General features: G+C 44.6%; 1 protein-coding gene across 1 annotated transcript in view; it reads right to left on the bottom strand.

Moving 5' to 3' along the window:
- BACE2 (beta-secretase 2) overlaps nt 1-23,854 on the bottom strand; it is a 53,547-nt gene extending 29,693 nt beyond the window's left edge. Inside the window, exon 1 of the mRNA XM_014268462.3 lies at nt 23,434-23,854. Coding sequence (XP_014123937.2) covers nt 23,434-23,748 — 315 coding nt within the window. The 5' untranslated portion in view covers nt 23,749-23,854. The remainder of the gene's footprint in view (nt 1-23,433) is intronic.
- Nucleotides 23,855-24,303: the final 449 nt, after the last annotated feature.

Here is a 24,303-nt window from a genome sequence, read left to right as displayed (position 1 = left end):
CACTTGGCTCCAGGAGCTGAGGCTTTAAAAGAAAATAAGAACCTCTGAGGCTCTGCAATAAAATCCAAAGTTTGCTACATACTTCATTTCAATGCTATCAAAAGCCTAACATTTTTTCAACTACCTAACAAAGTACAAACTATTCATTTCCCTCCCTTCTCTAGCATAGAAATCATATTAAAAATAAACAACAAAGAGCAGCTAGAACGTGTGCCTGCATCTATCAGGTCTGACAAAATTTGCCTCAAAGGGGTGCTGTAGGGCTTAAATTAATTAGCCTTTCTGAGGTAGTCTGTGATGCTTGAGCAATGGGCACCATACATCAGATGCATAAATACATGTAGGTGTTGCCTCAGCCTCAGTGATATGCATGGCACCATAAACGGAGGAGGACTTGGGGGAGAAAAAGAAAACCCAACCAAAACTAAACAAAAATCACTAAATATGACACACACGAAAGATATTTCACCCCCACACCTTAAATACAATGTTATCAACATAGAATTCACAAACCATCCAAGGAAAGGGCAGATTTACTACCCACAGGATGGAGCAAATTGAGATTTCCAGAATAAAATAGATATCCCCCACAAAGACAGGGAAAGCACAAAGCTGGCTGAGCATGCAGGCTCCAGCCCACTCGGACACAGCAGAGCTCACGTGACAGACGCTATTGAGGCTGACATTCTCCATCCACATGTTTGTGCATAATGAGATGCAGGCAGCCAGGGCAGACACTGATTTATTGTAGTCCTCACAATAGCGCCAGTGATTAGCAGCTCATTCTGGGCTGGGTATAACTGACTGAGTTCCCTTTCTCTCCTGAATCTTCTTTAGTGCTTTCACATCTCATTATGAGGAAATTTCATGTTGCCTCCACTGGAGCCTCCTTCATTCCTGGTGGAGCTGCTGGGGCAGCTTCAGGCAACTCTGGAGAGTCTCAAGGTGGCCACTGAAGGAGCCCTGGTCCAGGGCTCTCCACCCTGTCCTGTCCTAACTATGGACAGCATAATGCTGAGAAGGATTTAGGGGTGCTGATAGGTGAAATGTTGGACATGTCCTTGGAAATATCAACTTGCAGCCCAGAAACCAACTGTGTCCTTGGCTGCGTCCAGAGCAGCATGGGCAGAGGTGAGGGAGGGTTCTATCCCTGTGCCCCCTCAGGTGATTTCCCACCTGCAGAGCTGCCCTGGCCCAGCCCAGGGAGGAGCTGGAGCTGCTGCAGAGCCCAGAGGAGGCTCCAGGATGAGCAGAGGGATGGAGCAGCTCTGTGGCAGGAAAGGCTGGCACAGCTGGCATTGTTCACCTGCACAGGAGAAGCTTTGGGCTGAGCTCAGGGCGGCCTTGCAGGGCCTGGAGGAGCCCCAGGAAAGCTGGTGAGAGACAATTGCCAGGGAATGGCATCCAACTGCCAGACTCAGGGTTTAGATTAGATATTAGCATTAAAGCCAATGAAAAACTACTTTCCTTTTGGTTTTGGAAGATGCAAAGCCTTTTATGGGGATTTTTTTTTTGTGGTTTCCAAGTTCAATTTCAGACCCACACAACAGACACTAAGAGCAAATGCACTAAATTGTTTCTTCCCCTGTGGACAATGCACGTATTTTATGATTGGCTCTTCGCAAATATTAAATGAATATTATAGGTGTTGTGTTAGAAAGTAATGCTGTATTCTCTTAAGTACTGTGTTAAATATAGTTTTAAGTTATAACAAAATGTTAAAACAGAAACGATGCTATGTAGGATTTTTTTTTAAAGAAAGGACTCGCAGTGAGATAGCAGCCACAGGACACCTGAATCTTTCAGAGAAAAAGAATTTATTGCTCCATTATCAGAAGAAACGAACTTCTTCCCGCCTCGAAGGCGTTGTTAGGATCCAGAGGAAGAAGCTGACAATGACCAGACAGAATCCTGTATTTCAATGAAATTTATGCATCATGTATGAAGTGTATGAATATGCAACAGGCTGTTGTTCTTAAGGGTTAATCCTGTTAGTGGGCTTGTGCCACCCAGAAAAAGGTACCCAGACCGTCTGTAACTCTTTGTCTTAATTGTCTCATCTTGTCCTAATTCAAATTGTCCAAATTGTTATTACTCTAATTGTATTACTATTTTTATAACCATTTTATTACTATTAAAATTTTAAAAACAAGCAATTGGCATTTTTCACAGCCCCTAAAGGTCACCTTAACCACATCTATGGGACACAAAATCTGCACCTGGTAAAGTACCTGGAGATTATTTTGCTGTCTGCTTTTCCTGTATGCAAATAGAGCTGTTATTATTAACAGGAAGCTCATAAAGATCCCTTTTTTACAGTAAGCAAGACAGGAACATCCACCTCTGCCATGACAGACTCACAGAGGGAGCCTGACACTATCTGTGTGCCATTAGTTTGTGGTTATAAAAAGAAGCAAATCCAAACTTTTTTACTCAAAGTCATGAACACTGAAAGCAGAAGCCTCAGAGGTCATGCATTTTACATTTTTTTCTATTCTGAAGGGGTAGAGACACTAAAAATTCCCCAGTCCCAATGATTTCTTTCAACTGGAAGCCAAACACTTTGTCAATACTTCAAGGATCCCTTAAACTTTCCAGTGCTTGATTCAGCACCAGAATCAAAAAGCACTTACTGCATGCTACTTCAAGGATCCCTTAAACTTTCCAGTGCTTGATTCAGCACCAGAATCAAAAAGCACTTACTGCATGCTACACAGCTTCAATCATTTAACTTAACACTGTGTCTTTAATATTTTAAGCCTTACATTGCTAAATATTACATGCTAAATATATAAACATTATATATACATATATGTGATATAGATATGTAATATATATATAAATATTACATGCTAAATATACCAGAAAAAAACCCAAAAATTGATTATTGATGTGTTATATTTTTTTCACTCAGCAAAGCTCTGGCTGTCTGTGGCTCAGGCACCTGCCCTGGTTCAGCAGGTGATGTCAATATGACACATCCACACTAGACTGGCTGTTATTCATGCCTCATTTAACTGCCTGGCATAAAACAATTTGCAGTTATCCACCGTGCATTCAGAAAGTGACTTCCTTCACATTTTCAAGGGAAAGTGAGAGCAGCAATCATTCATTCTTTGTTGCAAAGAGGTCGCTTCTCTCCCTTAGCTGGGACAGAAGTTGCCTCTGTTCTGGTACACACCTGCTCAGACTTTGGAGAAGTTTCTCTTCCCTGTTTTAGTCTGAGGTTGGGAGGTTTTGGTAACTTCCAGAAAAATATACAAAAACAAATCCCACAGGCTGAAAGTGCAAAATGGATTTATTTGAAGCAGCTGTCCGCATGACTTAGCATCCACAGCCTTTTCCAGGTGTGGAATCCTGGGGCTTGCCTACAAAGCTGCTGCTTTTGATGTGATTCCCTGGGTCACCCACACTGAACTAGGGGATACTCTTCATCATCCTCACTAAACACTCGTCCATAGAAAAATCCAATGTATTTTTTTTTTTCCAAGTACACAGGTTTGATAAATCCTTTAAGGTCAAGCAATAAAGTTCCACCACTGAACTGGCTAACCTTCTACAGCTACTAAAAAGCAGGTTGGAGTGAGCTGGTGTCAGTCTTTTTTCCTAGGTAACAAATGACAGGGTGAGGGGGAATGGCCTCAAGCTGCACCAGGGGAGGTTTGGGCTGGATATGAGGGGAAAAATTTTACACAAAAATTGCTTTAAAGCACTTGAACAAACTGACCAGGGAAGTAGAAAAGTCATCGTGCCTGGAATTGTTAAAAAAACAGGTGGATATCACACTTGAGTCTTGTCATCATAGTGTGAAGCTCCCATACCTTCTCAGTGATTGCGCATGGGCAGCTCCTCACAGCACTGACTCTTCCTTCTTCACAGCACAACCAACAAACTCCATCCCTCTTCACAGTACAACTGACAAGCTCCAACTCTCCTCTGGACCAGCCAACCCACTCTTTTGTAGCACTCTTCCTTACTAGTCACAGCTGTGGCCTATCAAGGGCAGGCCTGTTCCTAATCTTTGGTAGTTAGTACAGCTGCAACTCCTCAGGGGCAAGATTACCTTCTGCACCATCTATTTTCTTACATTCTATCCCCCCACACTTGAGAAAATAATTTATTGGTGAACATGGTGGTGGTGCTGGGTTGACGGCTGGACTTGATCTGAAAGGTTTTTTCCAGCCTTAACCATTCCACAATTCTGTAAAGAAACCAGACGGCAAAAATGCATTTGGCTCTTCATTCCCGCTTCAGATGAAGCACAGGGAGTTGGGGAAAAAAAAGGAATAGGATTTGCACACATAGGGCCATAAATACAGTAAACAATCTTATTCAGCCTTACATTTACTCTGGGGTTCAGTCAAAACTTTAGTGATAATTAATAGTTTCCTTCACAAGGCAGCAGAGAAAAGAAGGGGCTCTGTAAGAATTCCCAGAATGATTTGGGTTGGAAAGGACCACAAAGCCCATCCAGTGCCACCCCTGCCATGGCAGGGACACCTTCCACTGTCCCAGGCTGCTCCAGCCCCAGTGTCCAACCTGGCCTTGGGCACTGCCAGGGATCCAGAAGCATCCAAAACTTCTCTGGGCATGCTGTGCCAGGGCCTGCCCACCCTCACAAGGAAGAATTCTTTCTAATATCTACTCTAAACCGACTCTCTTTTAGCCATGATATCTCTCTTCAGGATGAAAACTGCAAGCCATCATGCCTCCTCTGGGATTTTAACTCGACCCCAGGGCACCTCTTTCTTTTCCCTTTTCTCTTGTCCTCAGTAAAGAGCACAACCATTCCACACCAGTAGCATTCATGTGCCACTCAAAATCTTTTCATACTTTCATGATTTCTCCCAAAGCACCCACTCTAAAACAGGGTTTGTAATTCTATATGCTTGCTGGAGCATGTCACACAGTGAACTATGACAGAGTAAAAAAGTTTTTATCCCCATGCAGAGAGCAGAAATAGGAATCATCCCATTACCTGCTCAGGAGCTGTTACCACACATCACAATACAGAGGTAGAAGTCCACCCCATCTCACCCCTGAGCTTGTACCATCTCTTAATTCTCCTTCTTATTTTGTCCCACACATAATAAACCCTCCAGAAAATAATCTGCTAGACAGTGCTTCAAAAAAAAAAAAAAAAAAAAAAAGAGAATTCAAAGAAATACTGCTTCTTGTTAGGGATTAGCAGCTAGAAATTATTTGGGTAACAGCTCTTCTTTTTCAAGCTGGTTAATAGATAGGAAAATTAGTTGGCAATTTAAATGCTGCCTCATTTAACACAATGATTCCTAATTACATTATCAGCCCATCTGGCAAGAATTGCTTACAACCATCACACAGAAAAGAAAACACCAGTAACTATATGCTGTGTTTGCCCACAGTTATTACATGTTATTATTGGCACTGACTGTCACTCAGGTTATTTCAGCAATTTGTTTCTACAAATTTGTAATGTTACAATATACAGTGGCTTTTTAAGCACAGACATTCTGGATGGGTTTTTTTCTCCCCTGTGTTACTTAGAGTTAGCATTTACAGCCAATAAAACTACTTTCCAATAAAAAAAAGTATCAGAAGGCTAGGCTTTAATATAGATTCTTCATCTGTTCTTCTGAAGATGCAGAAATAAAAGCAATTTAAAAGATGAGTCAAGAGAAAATTTTGGAAGCATTTCTAGATGTAGAAGAGTGCAAAGTCAGACATAAACCTGAAAAGCCTCCACAATGACAGATTTCTGCTTGCAGAATATTGTGCACCTTGTTTAAAAGGTAAGACTGTAAACAAAAATACGTAAATTTGTTGGACTGGCACATTGCCCATGAACACAGGCAGGGATGGAGTCTCCCATTTCTCTGCTCACAAGCAGTCCCTGCTCTGGAGGAACACCTCACCCCAAAGCCAAATGATCCTCTGCAGCTTGGATGGAATCATACTTCACAGAGGAGGAAGAGAAGGAGGAAGAGGAAGCAGACCCACATTTTACACTAAGTCCAGGAAGGGTTATTTCCAGTGAAGTCACCTCACCAGAGAAAACAGAAAAATTATCTGCTCCTACCTCCAAAAAAACCCCTCCCATGCTCACAAGAAGGGTTCACCCATGCAGCCAAGATAAGAGAGGCATTGTGAGGAAAGGAAAAAAAAAAAAAAAGAATGAGATTAATTTTCTAATGACGTTTGTTCAGCAGGTGGTGCCCACGTTTGGCTGCAGCCCTGGGGATGCAAAGGAAGGTGATTTATTGCTGCACGACAACATGGGCAAACCAGAAGGTCAAGTTTATCACCAAAGATAACTCCTGCTTTCACAACAGCAGAAGTTTGTCACAGAAGCTGCGCAGTGTTTGCAGTCTGGGGAGTTAACAGGAGGAGCAGTGCCAGCAGCACACCAAGCTCTCCAGAGAGGGTTTGGCCTTTGCTGCCTTTCCCCTCACTGCATTCCCAGGTGGTGCCAGGACCTGGATTTACATTTACTGCCTATCTTCACATTCCCTCTCTTCCCCAGCCACTTAAAACATCCATTCCCAAACACTCTCACACCCCCAGCAGAACACCAAGAGTTTTCCCCCTCCATCTCTCCATGATCTGCATTGCTAGACTGGAAGGAATATTTCTTTTTTCCTGCCTGGAAAGCAATAATCTCTTTTTTTGCGAGAAGATTACAAAGTACTATCTGGATTAGCCAATCTACCCGTGTTTAAGAGCACTGCATGCTTCTGTAGTGGAGATTTGTATAAAAAACACAAATGCTAAAATGACAGATTGCTCTGAAGTATAAACTTGCTAAACTAAATTGTGAGTTGAAATATGAGCATCTGACTGTGGGACTGATGAATAGTCATTTTGAAGAAAAATATTACAGGAAGTGCTTTATATATATTATCATTTTGACAATAAGGGAAGGCTATTATGGTTTAAAGACAAAAAAAAATAGTCAGCCAATCAATCCTGGTAACAAAACAAAATATCTATTCTTCATTTCTACGCTCTCCTTCCTGCCAATGCCCTCGGTTCCCTAAACATTAGCATTCCTTCTGCACATGCCATCTCATGTGCTATCTTATTTTTCAGGCTGAAATTTATTTGCTGTGTCTAGATTTATCATACAACACATCCATCCTATTCATGCTATATGAACATGCTTTGCTGTTGAACATGAGCCATTACTTGCTTATCTTAGAGCTGTGTGAATCGTGGCAATTTTGTCTCATTGCCTTTTCAGAAGAGATTAACCTTTTTTCCCTCTTTTTTATTTTTTCTCCCCCCAGATGAGTTTCTCTCCCACCTCACACCCTATAGCAGACAAAACCAAGCGAGTGAACAATCCTGTAGTTCACATAAACCAGCTGCAGCTGAACTCATGCTCTGCTCTAAGCACTGAGTTTTAAGGAAAATTTGGACTAATTACAGAGTAATAACAATAATCTAGAGGTGTAGAAAAAAAATCACCTGTAAATTAGCGTTGATAGGCTTTAAATGGATTGAGAAGACAAAGGAAAAGTGTGATACAGAGACCCGCAGGGAGCCAAACCTTTCAGAAGGAAAGGGTTGCATGGAAGCCAAGAGGTGCCTTCATCAGCCACCAACCCTTAAGCACAAGCAGAGTTAGTGATTACTGAGAGCAGCAGAAATCCTCCCAAACCTGAGTGAGGAAAATCTGTATATCTGCTGTACTTACACCACACACATTCTTGAATGGAAAGATAATGAGTGCCTAGACAAATGGAGGATGAACAAAACCCCCACAAACACTCTGAAATTCAAGAAGGAATGCATGAGACATCAGCTATTTGCACTTAAGTGCACAAAAAGCTCTTGTTAAACCCAAAAGACTGTTTCCACCTGTTAGTAGGTGTAAGGCAACTAAATTAATCAATTTTCTGGTAATTACAGCACAGCACTGATGAGACAGGGAGGCTGTAAATGCCACTGGGAGCAACTCTCACATTTAACTGCAAGCCTCGAGAGGAATCCCAGTGCCCACGCAGCCTGGGTTTAGAGACAGCCTAAGCCTAAACCCTGTGTCCTAAATTAGCAAGAGTCTCATGCAGAGCTCACCCCTCCCTCCCTGGAGAACAGGGTGACTTAAGGTGCTGCAGACACAGCTATTAATTGAATAATTCCATAGCTAAAAAAGAGCTTAACTCTTAGAGATGTGCTTGTGAAAGGCATCACTCATTTCACAGGCTCCTTCTCAGCATAAAACTCTTCCTCATTTGGAAACCAGAGAGTGTCACTGTCAGAACCCAGGATATTCCTCCGGCTCCCCTGGATGTGTCTGGACCCTGGCAAGGGGCTCAGAGACCTTGGCATGGAGTCAAAAACACCTGTGCCTTTGATTTTAGCTCATGGAAACAAATTACCAACTTTGTGTGAAGATTTACAAGCCTCAAGAGTTTGAGTAGAATGATAGTTATTTTGTCACAGGGTGAAAATGTAGAATTTTGGGGATTTAGAACGGGGGTTCAAGAGGCAAGATGGAGGAATTTGGGCGTGTCCTGTCCTTCTTCCTCTTGTCCTCCATTGTCACAGACATCTTTTATGGAAAATCCTTTTCTTAGGATTTTTTTCTCCTGAGTAGCTGGGAGGCCTCAGGAACAAAATGGAAACAATGATTATCTGCTGCTGTGGAATGCAACAGGTGCATCTGTGATTGGCCCATGTTGGATGTTTCTAATTAATGGCCAATCACAGTCCAGCTGGCTCAGACAGAGAGCTGAGCCACAAACCTTTGTTATTATTCCCTCTTCTTCTATTCTTAGCCAGCCTTCTGATGAAATCCTTTCTTCTATCCTTTTAGTATAGTTTTAATGTAATATATATCATAAAATAATAAATCAGCCTTCTGAAACATGGAGTCAGATCCTCATCTCTTCCCTCAACCTGCGACTCCTGTGAACACCACCACACTCCATCTTCTGCTGTGATGGTGGCACTTTTGGATTGGTTTAGATTAGAGACAGTGTCTAACATAGGTGATAGGTATTGGAAAATTATTGTAAATAAAGTACATGTAGTTTTTTTAGTATAAAAAGCTAACACCACCCTAAGGGCGGTCAGTGTGCCTGAACTCAACTTGCTGGACAGATCTCAGCAGGTCAGAGAATGAATGTATTAGACAAGAGAAAATAAACAACCTTGAGAACCAGAGCTGAGGAACCTCGACTTCTTCTTCAGTCTCTGGGCTGGAAAAAAGACTTTTTAATATCTCAGGAGCCATTTCAGCAACACCAAACCCGCGATGTCACCACCACCACAGAGTCACAACCACAGGGCAGACATGCTGGGCACTGTCCAGCAGGACTTTGAGCTCTTTGGGACACGAGATAGAGCTAAGGATGCTGTAGGAGGACCTGAGGAGAGGGAGAGCTTCTAGCTCCACAATAAACAGGGCATTCTCCGACGTTAAATATCTGCTGTGGCTCTTCTGCTCACCAGCACTGGTTAGGGCACGATCTTTCTAAAAAGTATAATAATGTCAAAGAATTTTAGAGGTTGGGCTTTTTTACACAAAAAAAGTGAAGTCACCAAAAAAAAAAAAAAAAAAAAAAAAGAGAAATCATGCTACTACATTACCTTTCAGAATACAATATTATTGAGGGCTTTTTGCCTTTTTTTTTTCCTTGGGTTAAGGAAATGAAATCAGTAAGCCTACATTAATGTATTATACCCAGTGAATGATTACAGTTAGAAGCTGCATTCAGTTCAGAATTTCAATTTTCCGAGGCTTTTGCTCTCCGAAATTAGCTTCCAATTTATTTTGTCAGGTCATTCTTTTCTTTTCCTCTATTGCTCATTAGACTCAGTGAAACTGCTGTCAAATAAAAAAAAAAAAGCATTTTTAACTCTTCTTCTCTACCTAGCTTCAGAAGTTCTACAGTTAAAAAAAGAGAAAAAAGAAAAAAGGTTGTTTTGAAACTAAATCAACTGCAGTAAGACCAAAACAGTTTTACATAAATGCACACAGCCAAGCCATGCTAGGCAAACTCGAGAAGGCTTGAAGTGACTAATTATTAAACCTTCCTCACCCTGTAGGTGAGTCACTGCCCATGTTTACTGTGCCATCTGGAAATAACAAAATTCATCAGGGGAATGAAGCCCATTCATAATGCTCCTGAGCTTAGGCTAGGAGGCATCCCCAGCCTCATGTGCACTGCTATTTTTTTTTGTAATCTCCCTTCTGCTAAAGGCACCACAGTCCCCTTGTCCTTCAGCAGCAGGCAGAACCCTGCAGGAGAGGTTCAGCCCCACTCCTGTGTTCCCACCTTCTTTCAAAGGTCTCACTCATACCAAAGATCTGAACTTCAAACTCAATTTTAAATAAGATTCCAGCTTTCAAATTGCATTGGAGACGTGAAACCAAGGGCCAAAGCTGCTCGTTCAGTACTTAAGAAGGTTTTTTGCTTTGTTTTGTTTTTCAGAGATGCTATTTACAAGAACATGGGGAATGGCTTCTAACTGGAAGAGAGTAGGGTTAGATGGAATATTAGGGAAAACTTCCCTGTGAGGGTGGGCAGGCCCTGGCACAGGGTGCCCAGAGAAGTTTTGGATGCCCCTGGATCCCTGGAAATGTTCAAAGCCAGGTTGGATACTGGGGCTTAGAGCATCTGGGACAGTGAAAGGTGTCCCTGCCATGGCAGGGGTTGAAACAAGATGATCTTGAAGTTCTCTTCTGACCCAAGCCCTTCAATAATTCTTTGATTTGAAGGTAGTGAATAACACTGAGAAAAGGCTACATTTTGGAGGCAAATAGAAAGAAAATGAGACTTGCAGGACAGCAGTGAGAAAAATCAGCTTTTTCAGAAGGCTGCATGCCAGGTCTGATCTCTTACCTCTCTTCCCCCCTTCACCTCACTCTTGTAGTGACACGATTCTTTCCAGGCTTTTTTCCCCCCCCTCCTCTGTCAAGATGTTAGTTTTGGAGATGAGTGTTTGTTAGCAAAGGTTTTTCAGAGCCTGGAGAGCTGTGAGGAGGAGAGGTGAAAGCAGGACGCCCCTGACTCATCAAGTCTATCTGTTTTCTCTGGAATGAGCTCTTCCCAGCAGCACTTCCATCCCCACTCTGTGGGGCACCACTCATTAGAGCATCCTCCTAGCTGCACTTGCTGCCTGCTTTCAGGAATTCCTCCTTGTGCTTTTTTTGGTGCTCCTCTTCAAGGACACTGAAGCTTAGGCATATTTTCCAGGCTATTCTCCTAAAATGTTCTAACACACTCAAAGTGCAGAAGTTTTGGGTTTTCTCTATCTGCTCACCACAGCAGTGAAGCAACCAACCTTGCCAAAATGTGGAAGTCAATGGATATGATGCCATGGGAACACCCAGCTTGGCTGCTTAAGACAAGTTCAGGGCTGTTGAAGATTGCAAAGCAAGATGCTTTCCATTACCATCTCTATGGCAGATTACCTTTGCCAAGTGGGCAGTTTGCCTTATCTCTCTCTTTGAGTGACCACATTCACACCTCCCTGGGAGGGGACATCTGCTGATAACAGCTATTGAATGTCACTGCATGGCTGATAAGAACTACAGCATCCCATTGGGAGATGTGAGCCCAGAGGGAGGAGCCAAGCATTGCTACCCATATATAATCCAGAGGTTTTGAGACACCAGCACGGCTTCTCCACTGGATTCCCCAGAGGAACAGTAGCTGCCTCTCCTCCCACTGGATCCTCAGAGGAAGAACACATCCTTCTCTACAGATCCCCCTGCTCCAGCAGAACCACCCCTGACACTGCAGGAGGGCTGCAGCCACATTTCCAATGGGACTGCTGCCAACAGCCTGACCCACAGGGTGCCAGGTTGGGTTCTGACTCTGTCAGTGTTGTTCTAGTGCACTGCATTGTTTATTTTATCCTTTAATTTTTCCCTTTCCTTATTAAAGAACTGTTATTTCCTGCTCCCATATTTTTGCCTGAGAGCCCCTTAATTTAAAATTTATAGCAATTTGGAGGGGTGTGGAGGGTTTACATTCTCCATTTCAGGGGAGGCTTCTGCCTTCCTCAGCAGAATCCTGTCTTTCCAAACCAAGACAAGGGCTCTGAAAGCAGCCTGTTCTCCTGGAGACCAGGAAAGTTCAGACAATGCCATGTTCACCCAGTGAGATCCCTAGATTAGCTGGGATAATTTGGTATGGAGAGGTAAATAAACAAGCACACACCTTGGAAATCCAGCTATGAACTCCCTGTACTTCAAGGCATAACCTCTGCTATAAAAATGCCATGACTTGTTCCTCAGGCCTGGCTTGCAGCACTGCCAGACTTTATTTAACACAAGATCTGGGTTGTGTCAGCCTGAAAAGGCCAATCCCACCCTCCTGAACCACCTCTTCCTCACCTGTCACAGCAGCTCCCACCTCTTTTCCTGCCTTTCTGCCCAGAAACAGGCACCATCCCACACTTTCACACACCTGCTGGGCTGGCAGGATGGGAAAGGGACATGACTGGATCTGCCAGGGCAGGAAGGAGGGAAAGATCAGGATAAAACCCACAGGTTCATCTGTGTCAGGCACAAAGACTGGAATTTGGTAATTGTGACCGTGTTCCCTGTTAGAAAAGTTGTGCCACACCTCTGGGCAAAAGGTGTAGGGCCAGGCAGCTTCCCACTGCTCTGTGCCATCTTTGGTGGCCACAGGAATGTGCACAGGGAGTCCCAGGTCCCAGAGCACAAACAAGGTGATGCAACTCCAGTGCTTTTATTTCCCTGGCAATTAATAAAGGGAATACAACAGATGGAAGGCTTTTGCTCCCCATTGCACCTGACCTATTTAGGATATTGCCATGCAGAGTTTGATTGTCATCATGGGTGTTCCTTGGAATTATACAAGGGAGTTCAAAGGCACAAACAGAAATCAGCTTTATGCTCCACATTAGCAGGAAGGACTATTTGATTGGGAAAAAAAAAAAGCAAAAAAAGTGTTAACCAATGTCATAATGATGTGTTTGATTAATTAAAAATAAGAATCATGCTTTTTATTCCTATTTGTTCTAATGCTTCTACTTAAAAATTTGGCAGGACAATTTAAAAGGCGGTTTTGATTCTCAAGTGAAATATGATATGCTTTAAAAAGAAATTCTCTTTTTTGAAAGCAGCACTGTTAGAGAACAGCAGCACTGTTCCTCCCCTGCTATTGGAGTAGTTTATTTCTCTCTCTCCTTCTCAAACATTCATACTTTCCTCTTTCCCCTGGCTAATACTGGAGAGGCAGCAGCTCTGGGAAATGAACCAGCTTTGCCCGTGGCTCATACATCATTACAATTGTTAACCAAGTTCCACTATAAAAATCTTGATTACACAGGAGAACACAGAGGCATGCAGGAACACAGCTTCATTTCCAGATACCAGATTGAGTTTGTAGGGCAGGAAGTTAAAAGATTTTGTTATGCTCTCGGGTTGATAAAGTCTGCCAGGACACGCCATAACAACAGCTCCCCACAACCCATTCCTCCCATTCCTTATTCCAGTGCAGGAATCAGCTTCCTTCTACTCTGGCCAGGGCTTACATCCCACTGTGTGATGATGGATGTGTGGTGGGAGCTGGAATTGGGTGGTCTTGAAGATCCTTTTCAACCCAAACTCTTCTATTCACACCACTGGAGCTGATGGTGCTCAGGGCACTGGAATTGTGGAATTTTGCCCACTGGCAACTGCAAATGCTGTTGTGCAAAGCTGCCACAGAGAAAAGCTCCCAAACCTGGACAAAAAGCTGCATCTGGTCACTTGCCAATGACCAAAGGTCATTCAAGGTAAACCTGAAGGCTCAGCAGAGTGCAAATGGAAGTTAATTTTAGCTGGAAAATGTAGCACGCAGCAGCGTTCATAACCACAGCTCCTGAGAAATTCTGTGAACCCTCCCCATCCCCCACATGGTTTATCTCAGCGGTTCAAATGTGAAAATCTGGCACTTTGGATCATGTGAAATGTTTGTGTTATTCCCTGAAGGACTTTGCTGCTGAGAAGTAATGAGAAGATTATTCTCTGACAGTTGAGCTGAGGCACTGTGACTGCATCAGATGTTGCACTGCCCCAGCAGCTCCCAGACTTTTGGGAAGTGTGGCCACCTTTGAACTCCTCTGTCTTATTTGCAACCCAAGAGTGGCTGAGAAGAAAAAATGAATGAATTAAATAAAAATCTTTTTAGCCAGAGAAAAGGTAGGATTGATGAATCATTTTTTCTGACACGCCTCACACTTCACTCTTTGCTGTAGCAGACATCTACCAGGCAGCACAGTGAATAAAAGCACAGCCTTTCCAAACCATGCTCAAGCAGCACAGTAATACTGCCCTGAACAGCTCAAGCTGCTGTAGTGCGCTGTGGCTTGAATCACGGAATGATTTGGGTTGGGAGGGACCTTAAAAATCATCTCATTCCAAATCCCTGCCATTGGCAGGGAACCTTCCACTACACCAGGCTGCTAAAAGCCCCGTCCAACCTGGCCTTGAAAAGATGCCACAACTGCCAATTTGTTATACTGCAGACACTGACAGTCAAGGTTTCTGTATCAACAGGTGTCATAGTGGAATTCTGGAAGAAAAGTTTCCATTTACATAGATAAAAAAGTGAGGAAAAAACCTCCCTTGAGTGTCACAGACATCTTTTATGAAAAATCCTTTCTTTAGGATTTTTCCTCCTGAGAAGTTGGGAGGCCTCAGGAACAAAATGCAAACAATGATTATCTGCTGCTGTGGAATGCAACAGGTGCATCTGTGATTGGTCTCATGTGGTTGTTTCTAATTAATGGCCAATCACAGTGAGCTGGCTCACACAGAGAGTCCAAGCCACAAACCTTTGTTATTCATTCCTTCTTTTTTCTATTCTTAGCTATCCTTCTGATGAAATCCTTTCTTCTATTCTTTTAGTATAGTTTTAATATAATATATATCATAAAATAATGAATCAAGCCTTCTGCAACATGGAGTCAGATCCTCGTCTCTTCCCTCATCCTAAGACCCCTGTGAACACGGTCACACTTGAGATTTCACAAAGTCACAATTTTGAAAACAGATCCAAATCCTGCAGTCAAAATAAAACTCCCCACTATTTTATATTCTATGCCAAAACTATCTCTGCCAATGGCATTCCTCAAATTCTTTTCTTCCCAAAATGCCACAATAAAATGTTCAAGTTGGCACATGCAGGACCCAAGCTCCCATATGATGACAAATGACATATGATGCCTTTTGTTCCTGTAGGAACCCCAAATCCTGATCCTCCCTGGTGTGAAGCTTCTTAAGGAAGCAAAGTAGGAAGCAGAAAGAGCCTGGGTGGTGAAAAAACTCTCACATCTGGCCTTGACCTGAGCCTGAGCACTAGGTGGGCTCCAAGGTGCTCTGCTGAGAGCCACTCTCACAGGCAGATCCACTCACAAATATCAAGGAATTATCTGAGAGATGGCTGGCAAAAAGCATCCAATTATTTCTCCCCTGTCAAATGGCAGGAGCTGGCCTTTAATCCCTCCCTCAAGTGGAAAGGTGACTCTCAGTTCTTGAGTTGTCATGTCTTTTTCTTTAAAGCAAAAATGCCAGTTTTGGATCCCCAAGGATGGATTCTTCTCTGTATTTAGGGAGGAGAAGCTTACCAAGTGTTGCTGCAGCCTTAATACCTTTCCTCTTTTAAAATAAGGCCAGACCAGGATGTGAGAGCAGCATTTTCCCTGAACACATTGCAATCTAGCTTAATAGCAGTTTTTGCTAGTAAATAGGTACAAAAATAAGCCAACCATAAAGCTAAATAAAATCAACTAATTTTAGTACTCGCAAGCTGAGCAAAGAGGACAAAATCTACAAGTAATTTGTTTTTCACAATATCAAATTATTAGTAAGCAGTGGTGAGGGGAAAAAAGGATTGCAGAGTGCAATTACTGTCTTAACAGATTCCCTTCAAAAGGGCCTAATTATGACACATTAATTGTATTCAGTGAATTGTAATTTTCACTCAAATAAGATCTTTTTCCTCCATCTAGCTTGTTTTCCTCAACTTCCCTCCCCATCACACTCCACAGGTTTCATCTGCTAGAGAAAGACTCTTAAAAAATAAAAGTCTAGAACATTCATTCCCAGCTTCCCTCCTTGTAAAATACTCTTAGACATAAAAAAGACAGCGAGAGCAGTGGGAAAGAGGCAAAATGAAGAATGAGGAAAGACCTCTGAGGGAGGAGTGAGACCAGGGGGAAAAAGGTGCTGTTTTATCAGCCTTTGGCAAAAGAGGGAGCAAACATTGACTCTGGCCCGAGGCTTCCTGAAGGCTCCAGGGCTGACTTTGCCACGTGGCCGCTCTGGGATGTGCAGGGCGAAAAATCCATCAGAGAGCCACACCTGGGGCAGGGCTGCTGAACTGGCTGGGCCTGTGGGCAGCAGAGCTGCTCTCAGCCTAAGGAGGAGAAGTTTCCAGAGCTCCTTGGTGAGGCTCTCCAGGTGATGCCATCTTGGGATTCTGCTGCTCAGAGTGACCCCAAGATAGGTACAAGTCTCTTTTCCCAGCCCAGCGGTTGAAGAAGGAGTCAGAACTCTTTTATTCTTGTTCTCAAGGTTGTTTATTGTATCTTATCTATAAAATTCCTTGTCTGGCCTGCCAAGGTCCGCTCAGCACCACACAACCACAGCATCATCGAGCTCCCAAATCCAGAGGGCTTCCCCATGCACCCCACAGATCCCTCGGGGTGTTGCTGCCAGCCCATCTCAGGCCACTCTGATGCCAGCCAGGCCAGAGATCACCAGCAGCCACAGCAGCTCCAGTCTGCACCAACCCCACAGCTTTGGTTTCACCATGCTGGCCCCTGCTCGGCACAGTGAGGGATGCAGCAGCCTGGCATTGTCGGAACCCAGGAAATTCCTCTGGCTGCCCTGGAGGACTCGAGATCCTGCCCAGGGGGCTCAGAGACCTGGGTACAAAGCCCAAGACACCTGTGACTTTGATTTTAACCCATGGAGCAAATTACCACCTGAAGAACGAAGAATTACCAGTCAAGAGAGTTTAAGTAGAATAATAGTTTGTCAGAAAGTGAAAAATAGATTTTTGAGGTTTTTAGACTGGAGGCTTGGGGTTCCAAGATGGACGAATTGAGTGGGCCCTGTCCTTCCTCTTTCTTCTTCCTAGCCTCCATGTTCCAGGTGATGCTGGCGCTTACAGATTGGTTTAGAGTAGAAGCTCACTGTCTAACATAGGTGATTGGTAATGGAAAGTCATTGTAAATATCGTACACGTAGTTTTTAGTATAAAGACATAACATTGCCCCAGGGCAGGCAGAGTGCCTGGACTGTCCTGCTAAGTAGACCTCAGCTGGACGGGAGAGAAAATTTTATAGATAAGATACAATAAACAACCTTGAGACCGAGAACTGAAGAGCTCTGACTCCTCTGACTGCCTGGCTGGGAAAAGAGACTTTCTAACGTGTCTCAGGGTGATTCTGAGCAGCAGAAATCCCGAGACCCCAGTGAGCCGTGTCCTGCCAGCCCAGCTCCTCAGCACCGCGATCCAGTCGTGCAGAGAGCTGTGATGGAGACACGGGCAGAAAGGCAAGTAAGATCTATCTAGTCCTGGGCTGCTTCAAGTGCTTTGAAGGGCACTGAGCTGATGGATAGAAATTCAGGTGTAAAAGTGACCTTAGAACATGTTCTGTGTTTGCTTCATCAGCTTGGATCTACAGAGCAAACCCAGGCTGGAAAGCAGCAAGACAGGCCTGTCAATAGCAGGAAAAAACACTTCCTTCTTTAAGGCAGCTGAGAGCTGCCTCCTTTACTTTGAAGATTTGATCTCCAGCCCTAATCTGTGCTGAAATAGAAGCAACAAGTTCCTTCACTTATTTACACAAGTTGTTTGTATGATGAAATCTGTATTTTACAGCCAGTAGGAAAAGGGGCAGAGAGGTCTGTCTGACTCCCACTGGAGAGGCACATGTGAGAGCCATTGTAGCAGCTTCCTTTTTCAAACAGAGCTGTACTTGACAATGACCAGACAACACTTCAGGTCAGACTCGTTTCACTTACACTGAGTGAGGACATTTCAAAAATTATAATATGTGGAGGAAATGTAATAGCTAAGGTGTCCTCACACACTCGAAGTCGTAAGAGCTCTTCAAGAAAATGAAGACCTCTGCAAGGTGTAGTAGCTTTAAATCTGTCTTGCAGATGCAATCCCTAGAGCTCAGTCCCCTGGTTAGAGAGGGGGAAAAAGGGAAAAAAAACCACAAGAAAAGCAAAAGTAAGAAGAGAAAGATTTCTTCCTTAATAATCCAAATGAAACAAACACATGGAAATTCCACATGGGCTTTCTTTCGTCCACTGTTTCATTTTCATCTCATTTCTAGTCCAAATTCCAACTAATTTACACTTTATTCAGGGAAAATAGTTATTTGCATGCCCTCTACTTTCCTCTTTCCACCTTTAACTGATGCTTTTTCCTTGATAAGGAATGAAATGCAAAGTGGTAAAAAATGTGAGCCTGGCACCTCTTTCCACCACCCCTGCTCCTCACAACAGCTCTCCTGCCCTGACCCACCAGGATCTGAATTCAGGATTGCCTCAAGCAAAGCCCCTGGATAATAAAGCTTCCATCACCTCTCTGAAGAGGAGAAAGCTCCTTTAAAAGGAACAGTTAGTGGGGCTCTAATCCCTAACTCTGGGAGAGAAGAGCACCCTGAGGGATGACCATGGTGAGCCTCTTCCATTGAGTGTAAGCAGCACTCACATTTTGGGTTATTTTATAGTACAGCCTCTACTACTCCCACACAGCCTCTTTTGCCAGGGCTAATTTTGGATGGAAGAAGGTGCTAAAATGCTAATTTGTAAAGGCAGGGGCTTTTTGGTCAACCCAAACCTTGTATGTTTACTTGCTTGTCTTGGGTCAAAAACACATCACAGCCCACCAGGCCACAGCTGTTCACTGGATTAGTCCTGAATTACAACTGCCAGGTGCTTGTCCTTTTTATTTTGCAGGTATCCAATAACAACAACCACCAAAATAGACTCAAATCACCATTTAAAAACAGGAATATTTTTGCATTTCAATACTATTTCCACTAGACAGATCTGGAGGGATTTTGACACTGCCACCTCAAAACACTCCAACGCACCACAGAAATTGTCTTTGCTTCTCAGGCTTTTGTTTCTTCAGCTTTCATAAAGAACTCAAAAATAAATACAAAAGTCCTTAGTAATTACTAAAAAAAAAAAGAAAAAAAAAAGACAGAAAGAGACTTGAGATGCAGCCTGCCTTCTGATATTTGAACAAAGAAAGATCACATTTTAAAACTCCTTGTGTCTAGAAAGACAGTGAGCCCCTTTTCAGCAAAATTAAGAAAGTGGAGCTGAGCATGTTGGGCAATAGCACAGCACCAGAAATCACATTACAAGAGCAGCTGAATCTTTCCTCACATCTTCATTCCTTTCAACACTCAGAGAATGAGAGCTACCACCAATTAAGAAATAATGGCTGCAAGTTCAGAACTTGTTAATGTGCGTGTACATCACCCTCAAAACATGAAGCCATAAATTCTGACTCCATGACACACTAGAGTTATTTAATACATATCCTTCTTTATCATTCCTCTCTTTAATAGCTGGAAGAAATGGAAGGGAAGATAACCTCCCACCAATTATGCGGGAACTGAAGTTTGTGTTTTGCAGCGGGGGCCGTTAGACCCAACATCCACGCTGACCTTAAAACTTGGGAGCAGGTTTATAGAAGGGGTTTTTGCTCACCCCGTGCAGAGAACAGACTGCCATTAGGATAAACAGCAGATTTAAAAGGCTCTTCATGAACAGAATGAAGAACTGACACTGAAAGAAAGGAGCTGTGGCATTCAGAGCACAAGTCGGATCCTTCTGTGGTTTATCAGACCAGAGCTCTCAGGGGCCATATGCCTGGTATCTCTTTCACAGAGGAGTAGCAGGATTAAAAATTACCTGTTCTTAATAAAAACACAGCTTGGAAATGCAGTGGGATCAGCAGGACTGCCACCACCTTGTACAAGAGGCAAGATGAGGCAATGGTAGTGTCCCTGCAAACATTTAATGCAGTCCAGATGGACTTCAAGAAAGCTGTGAAAAACATGAGGTTTTTTAAAGAGTTTGACTATTCTTTTGGTCAAAAGCTTGTAGGAGAAACAAAATTAATATGAAGAGAACTGCAATGAAGATAGTAAAAAAACCTAAATGATCTTGGATTCAGTTTCTCACAGTTCTTATAATCTCAGGGTAGGCAAAATAATAAAAGATAGAGCAAAGGAATTCCATTGGATTATTTAAAGGAATAGCTGAGAACACTGCACACAATTCATATTGGGCTCTTGCCACCCCTTACTTAAATCTGGAACTGGAAGAAGTGCACCTATGCAGACAAGTATAAAGCCCATAATCCATCAGGAGTAGGACACATAATAATACATCCATGAAATAAGGGACAAATACATCACACCCTTCAATACAACAGACTGTTCTCACCTTTCACATAATTCTTAAGTAGGTCTACATGTGAATGAATAAGAATTAGTGGGAGCAATTACACTTGACACCAAACTGGTAACTGGTCTGGAGATCTGATAGGATTAAGAAGGATATTGTATCATAAAACTGGAAATGATCAGATACACTTTGGCTGCAAACACTTTGCAAAACTGGATTGACTGCATTGAAGTTTCCTGTCTTGGAAATAAAATAAATTTTGACTTCACACAGCTGCTCTATTTTTGTACCATCAGAACAAGTGTTTCAGAACTGCCATTGTGAATCGCAGCTCTGTGCTCTGTTTATCTGCTATATGACAAATCAGAATTGGAACGAAAGCCAAAAAGTATGCCTTAAATGCCCTGAAAAACGAAATTCTGTCATAGTAGCTTCCTTCCAAGAACAGGAATTAAAAAAGGAAAATTTCTAAAAATGCAGCTGAGCAGTAAAGCAAGCCCTGTAGTGCTGAAGCTTTTCACAAATGTTCATTCCCCGTTCTGGCACAGCAGCTTCCAACACTTGACGCACACGTTCCCGAAGCCACTGGGCACCAACACTGCTGTAACCTCCACATCAAATCTGCTTTCTCTTCTCACAGCCTGCTGCTTGGTCGTGGTGCACCACTGCCCTGGGAGCATTTCCCCATCTCTCTGCTCCTGTGCAGAGCAGCAGCTGTGCCGTGCACCTTTCTGCTCCGCAACCGCTCCGGCGCTCCTGGCTGCCAGCATCCTCCTTCCTGCTTGGCAAAATGTCAGGGCAGCTCCCTGGGGTGGCAGCGCTGGGACAGGCCTGGCTCAGGCACAAAGTTGGGAAGCCCCAAGTTGGAGGGGTGCAAGAGCAAAACAAGGTGTCCGAGCATCGCTTCGCAGCGCGGCTGCAGACGTGGAGCGAAGTCAGGCTGGGAGGAGCATTTAAATCAGGAAAAGATTTTCCTTTTCTACACCATCATGCACAGCCCACTCCCAACTCCAGCAACCGCTTGCCCAAGGAGCTTAACACAATCCAACGCTTGGCACTATCCAGACACTTGCTTTTAGTAGCAGCATGTGAAACATTCAAGCACCAACAGTAGCAGCTCTGTGGCTTTATACTACTCGTTGCAACGCAGAAAAAGCAGAAAGTATATTTGTGATCTTTAAGTCTTCTGGTTTCAGGCAGGGAACGAGATAACCAATTCATCCTCATCAAAAGTACAGAATAAATTCTAACTGCACTCCACTGAGTCATTACACACCAAGATCTGGTTTGGGAAACAGAAGCATTTATAATCTTTCTTACAACCTCGGTGGGTCTACTTGTGAATAAAACCTCACATGTGCCAAACCAGTGGTAGTCTTTAAAATAATTAACTTTGCCAGAAGTCAGAACTAGTTCAAAATAGTAAAAGCTTTGCAATCAGATTCAAAGCATGGTTTTTTTATGTGGAAAAAATAAAAATCAGAGGCAAGTCTAGCTGAAACCTTCCATCATCTGTAATACAAGTGATACGAGCTGTTGAGTATAAGTGAATCCTGTGGGTGTACTGAGGGCAGCACATTTCTCCCTCTTAGACCTCCAGTCATATTATGAAAGGCCTGTCACATTTTTCCCCTCTCCATTTCTTCCCATTTCAGAATCCCCCTAGACATGTAAGGAGATTATATGCTTGATAGTCACTTTTCCTACCTGAAGTTATTTTTTTTCATCTAGGACATGCTGAATTGGGTGATTAGTCCAATCAAATCTGGTGCCTCAATTCTGGCAGAAGCCAATATTGAATGTTTGAATGTTCCCTGGAGTTATGAAGCACATACCACACCAACCGAACTAGTCAAATATGCATCACTCAACAAGGAGGAAAAATTATTTCATGGCCTCCATGGCTACTGGGCCACACCTTGATATGTCAGACCTAGTTATGTTTTTTTTAAAGTTTTTAATCTCTATTTATTGATCATAAAACAATGCCAGCCTGTCTCAATGCATGTATTGATCCCAGTGAGATACTTTTTGATTAGAGAGACGATGTGGCCAATCCTCTTACACTCAAGGGGCAAAAAAAGAAAGAGCTCACAGACATCCAAAAATGCAATGACGGCTGAACACTCCCCATTGGCTGCGCATTTTGGCATTCATTGGCTTTTTATTACGTAGGGGAGTTAAGCAGAAGAATAAAGATTTTTTTTTCTTTCTGTCTACACTGGGAACCTCAGGACCTGAACTCCTGAAGCAAACACAAAGTTCTGAAGGAAAGCCCCGAGGGCTCTCAGGAAATTAATCCCCACTCAGCTGACCAGTCATCCCACCCGCAGCCCAGCTCCGCTCCTCCTGGGATCTCATGACACACATGAAAGAGCAACGGCAAAAAAATCCAAAAAACTAAAAAAACAACCCGAACCAAACTTCAGCCACACTGCTGGAGGCAGAGAGGAAAGATTCAAGGCAACACGGTTTGTCTGAAAGCACTATTCAGAACACACAGGATCTTTGCCCCGTTAATGAGCAGCACATGGGTTCCCGACAGAAGGGGCTGGTTGTGCCCAGCCATCACTTTAGTTTAGCAGGAAGATGCCGAGCGATTCTCCCGGGAGCACCGGGAAGATCTACCAGAGCACCCAATCACGACGCAGAGCAGCTTAAAAAAGCAAAGAATAACCAAAAAAGCATCCTCTGTCTCTAAAACACGGTCAGTTCGGCTGGCAGAACAACTCGCTTCGCCGTGACAGAGCCTACAAGGAATCCTGGGGACCAGATCCGCAGATTTCCCGGGCAGGGGCAGGACAGGGGATGCTTCTCTCCTTTCTCCCCTCCCCGCGTGTCCGCGGAAAGTCGCGCCGGGCACCGGCCGTGTCTCCCGGGAAGGGACGGGAGAAAGGGGAAGGGAGGAGGTGCCAGCGCCGAGCACCGGGACAAAGTTGCGTTGGAGCCGGAGGGGCGAGGGACGAATCGCTGCCACCCCGGAGAAGTTCGGTCCCCTCCTCCCCATCCCTCCCAGCCCGCATTCCCCTGCCCGCTCCTACCGCCTGCGGCGGGGTCCCGATCAGCATCTCCAGGTAGTACCCGCGGCCTGAGTCTCCCTGGAGGTTCTCCACCATGGCCAAAAAGTTGAGGGTGCCGCCGGGGTCCGAGGCCAAGGCCAAGCCGTCCGCAGCCCCCGGCGCATCCTGCTGCCGGCTGCCGCTGGCCGGCCGCAGCACCACCGGGGCGGGCGGGGAGCCGGCGGGGGCGGCGGGGTGGGACACGCGGAGCGGGAGGGAGAACAGAGCCCGGCAGAGCCCCGCGGAGCCGGCCAGCAGCAGCAGCAGCAATCCGGGAGCCGCCAGCGGCGTCCCCATCCCGGGAGCCGGGAGGAGTCGCTTCCCAAGTGCGGCGGCTCCGGCCGGAGGCAGCCTGGCTGCCAGACTGGTGCAGCCTTGGGGGGAGGAGGAGGAGGAGGAGGAGGAGGAGGAAGGAGAAGGGAGCGGCTTACCCACGCCCCGGAGCGGCTTACCCACGCCCCGGCTCCATCTCCCCCTCCCCCGAAGCGAGCTCCTCCTTGCGTTTCTCCCGCTCGGCCCCCGGGGCAGTCGGAGTGCTCGGAGCTCCGTGCGGGGAAAGTTGCTCCGACCCAGCGGCCTCGGGAGAAACTTCCCGGCTCGGCCCTGCCCTGCTAAGGGAGAGGGAGGCAGGGCGGGGAGAAAAGTTTCCGAAAGGCCTAAAGGGAGAGCGGGGAGAGGCGAGAGGCTCTGGTCCCCTCCCGGTACCCGGGGCTCCGGCATCGCCGTCCCCCAGGAGCGGGGCTGTGATGGGCAGGAGGAGGTGGAGATGGGGATGCGGGGTCACTCGGGGATGCGGGAGTGTCCCCATGTGCCGCTTCACACCGTTGGTGTTTGTGTTTGTGCGTGTGGAAA

This window comes from Zonotrichia albicollis, chromosome 2 (genome assembly GCF_047830755.1).
Source record: "Zonotrichia albicollis isolate bZonAlb1 chromosome 2, bZonAlb1.hap1, whole genome shotgun sequence".
Classification (NCBI taxonomy): Eukaryota; Metazoa; Chordata; class Aves; order Passeriformes; family Passerellidae; genus Zonotrichia; species Zonotrichia albicollis.
Note: the sequence above shows the minus strand (reverse complement) of the source record. Positions and strands in the feature narration are given on the sequence as shown.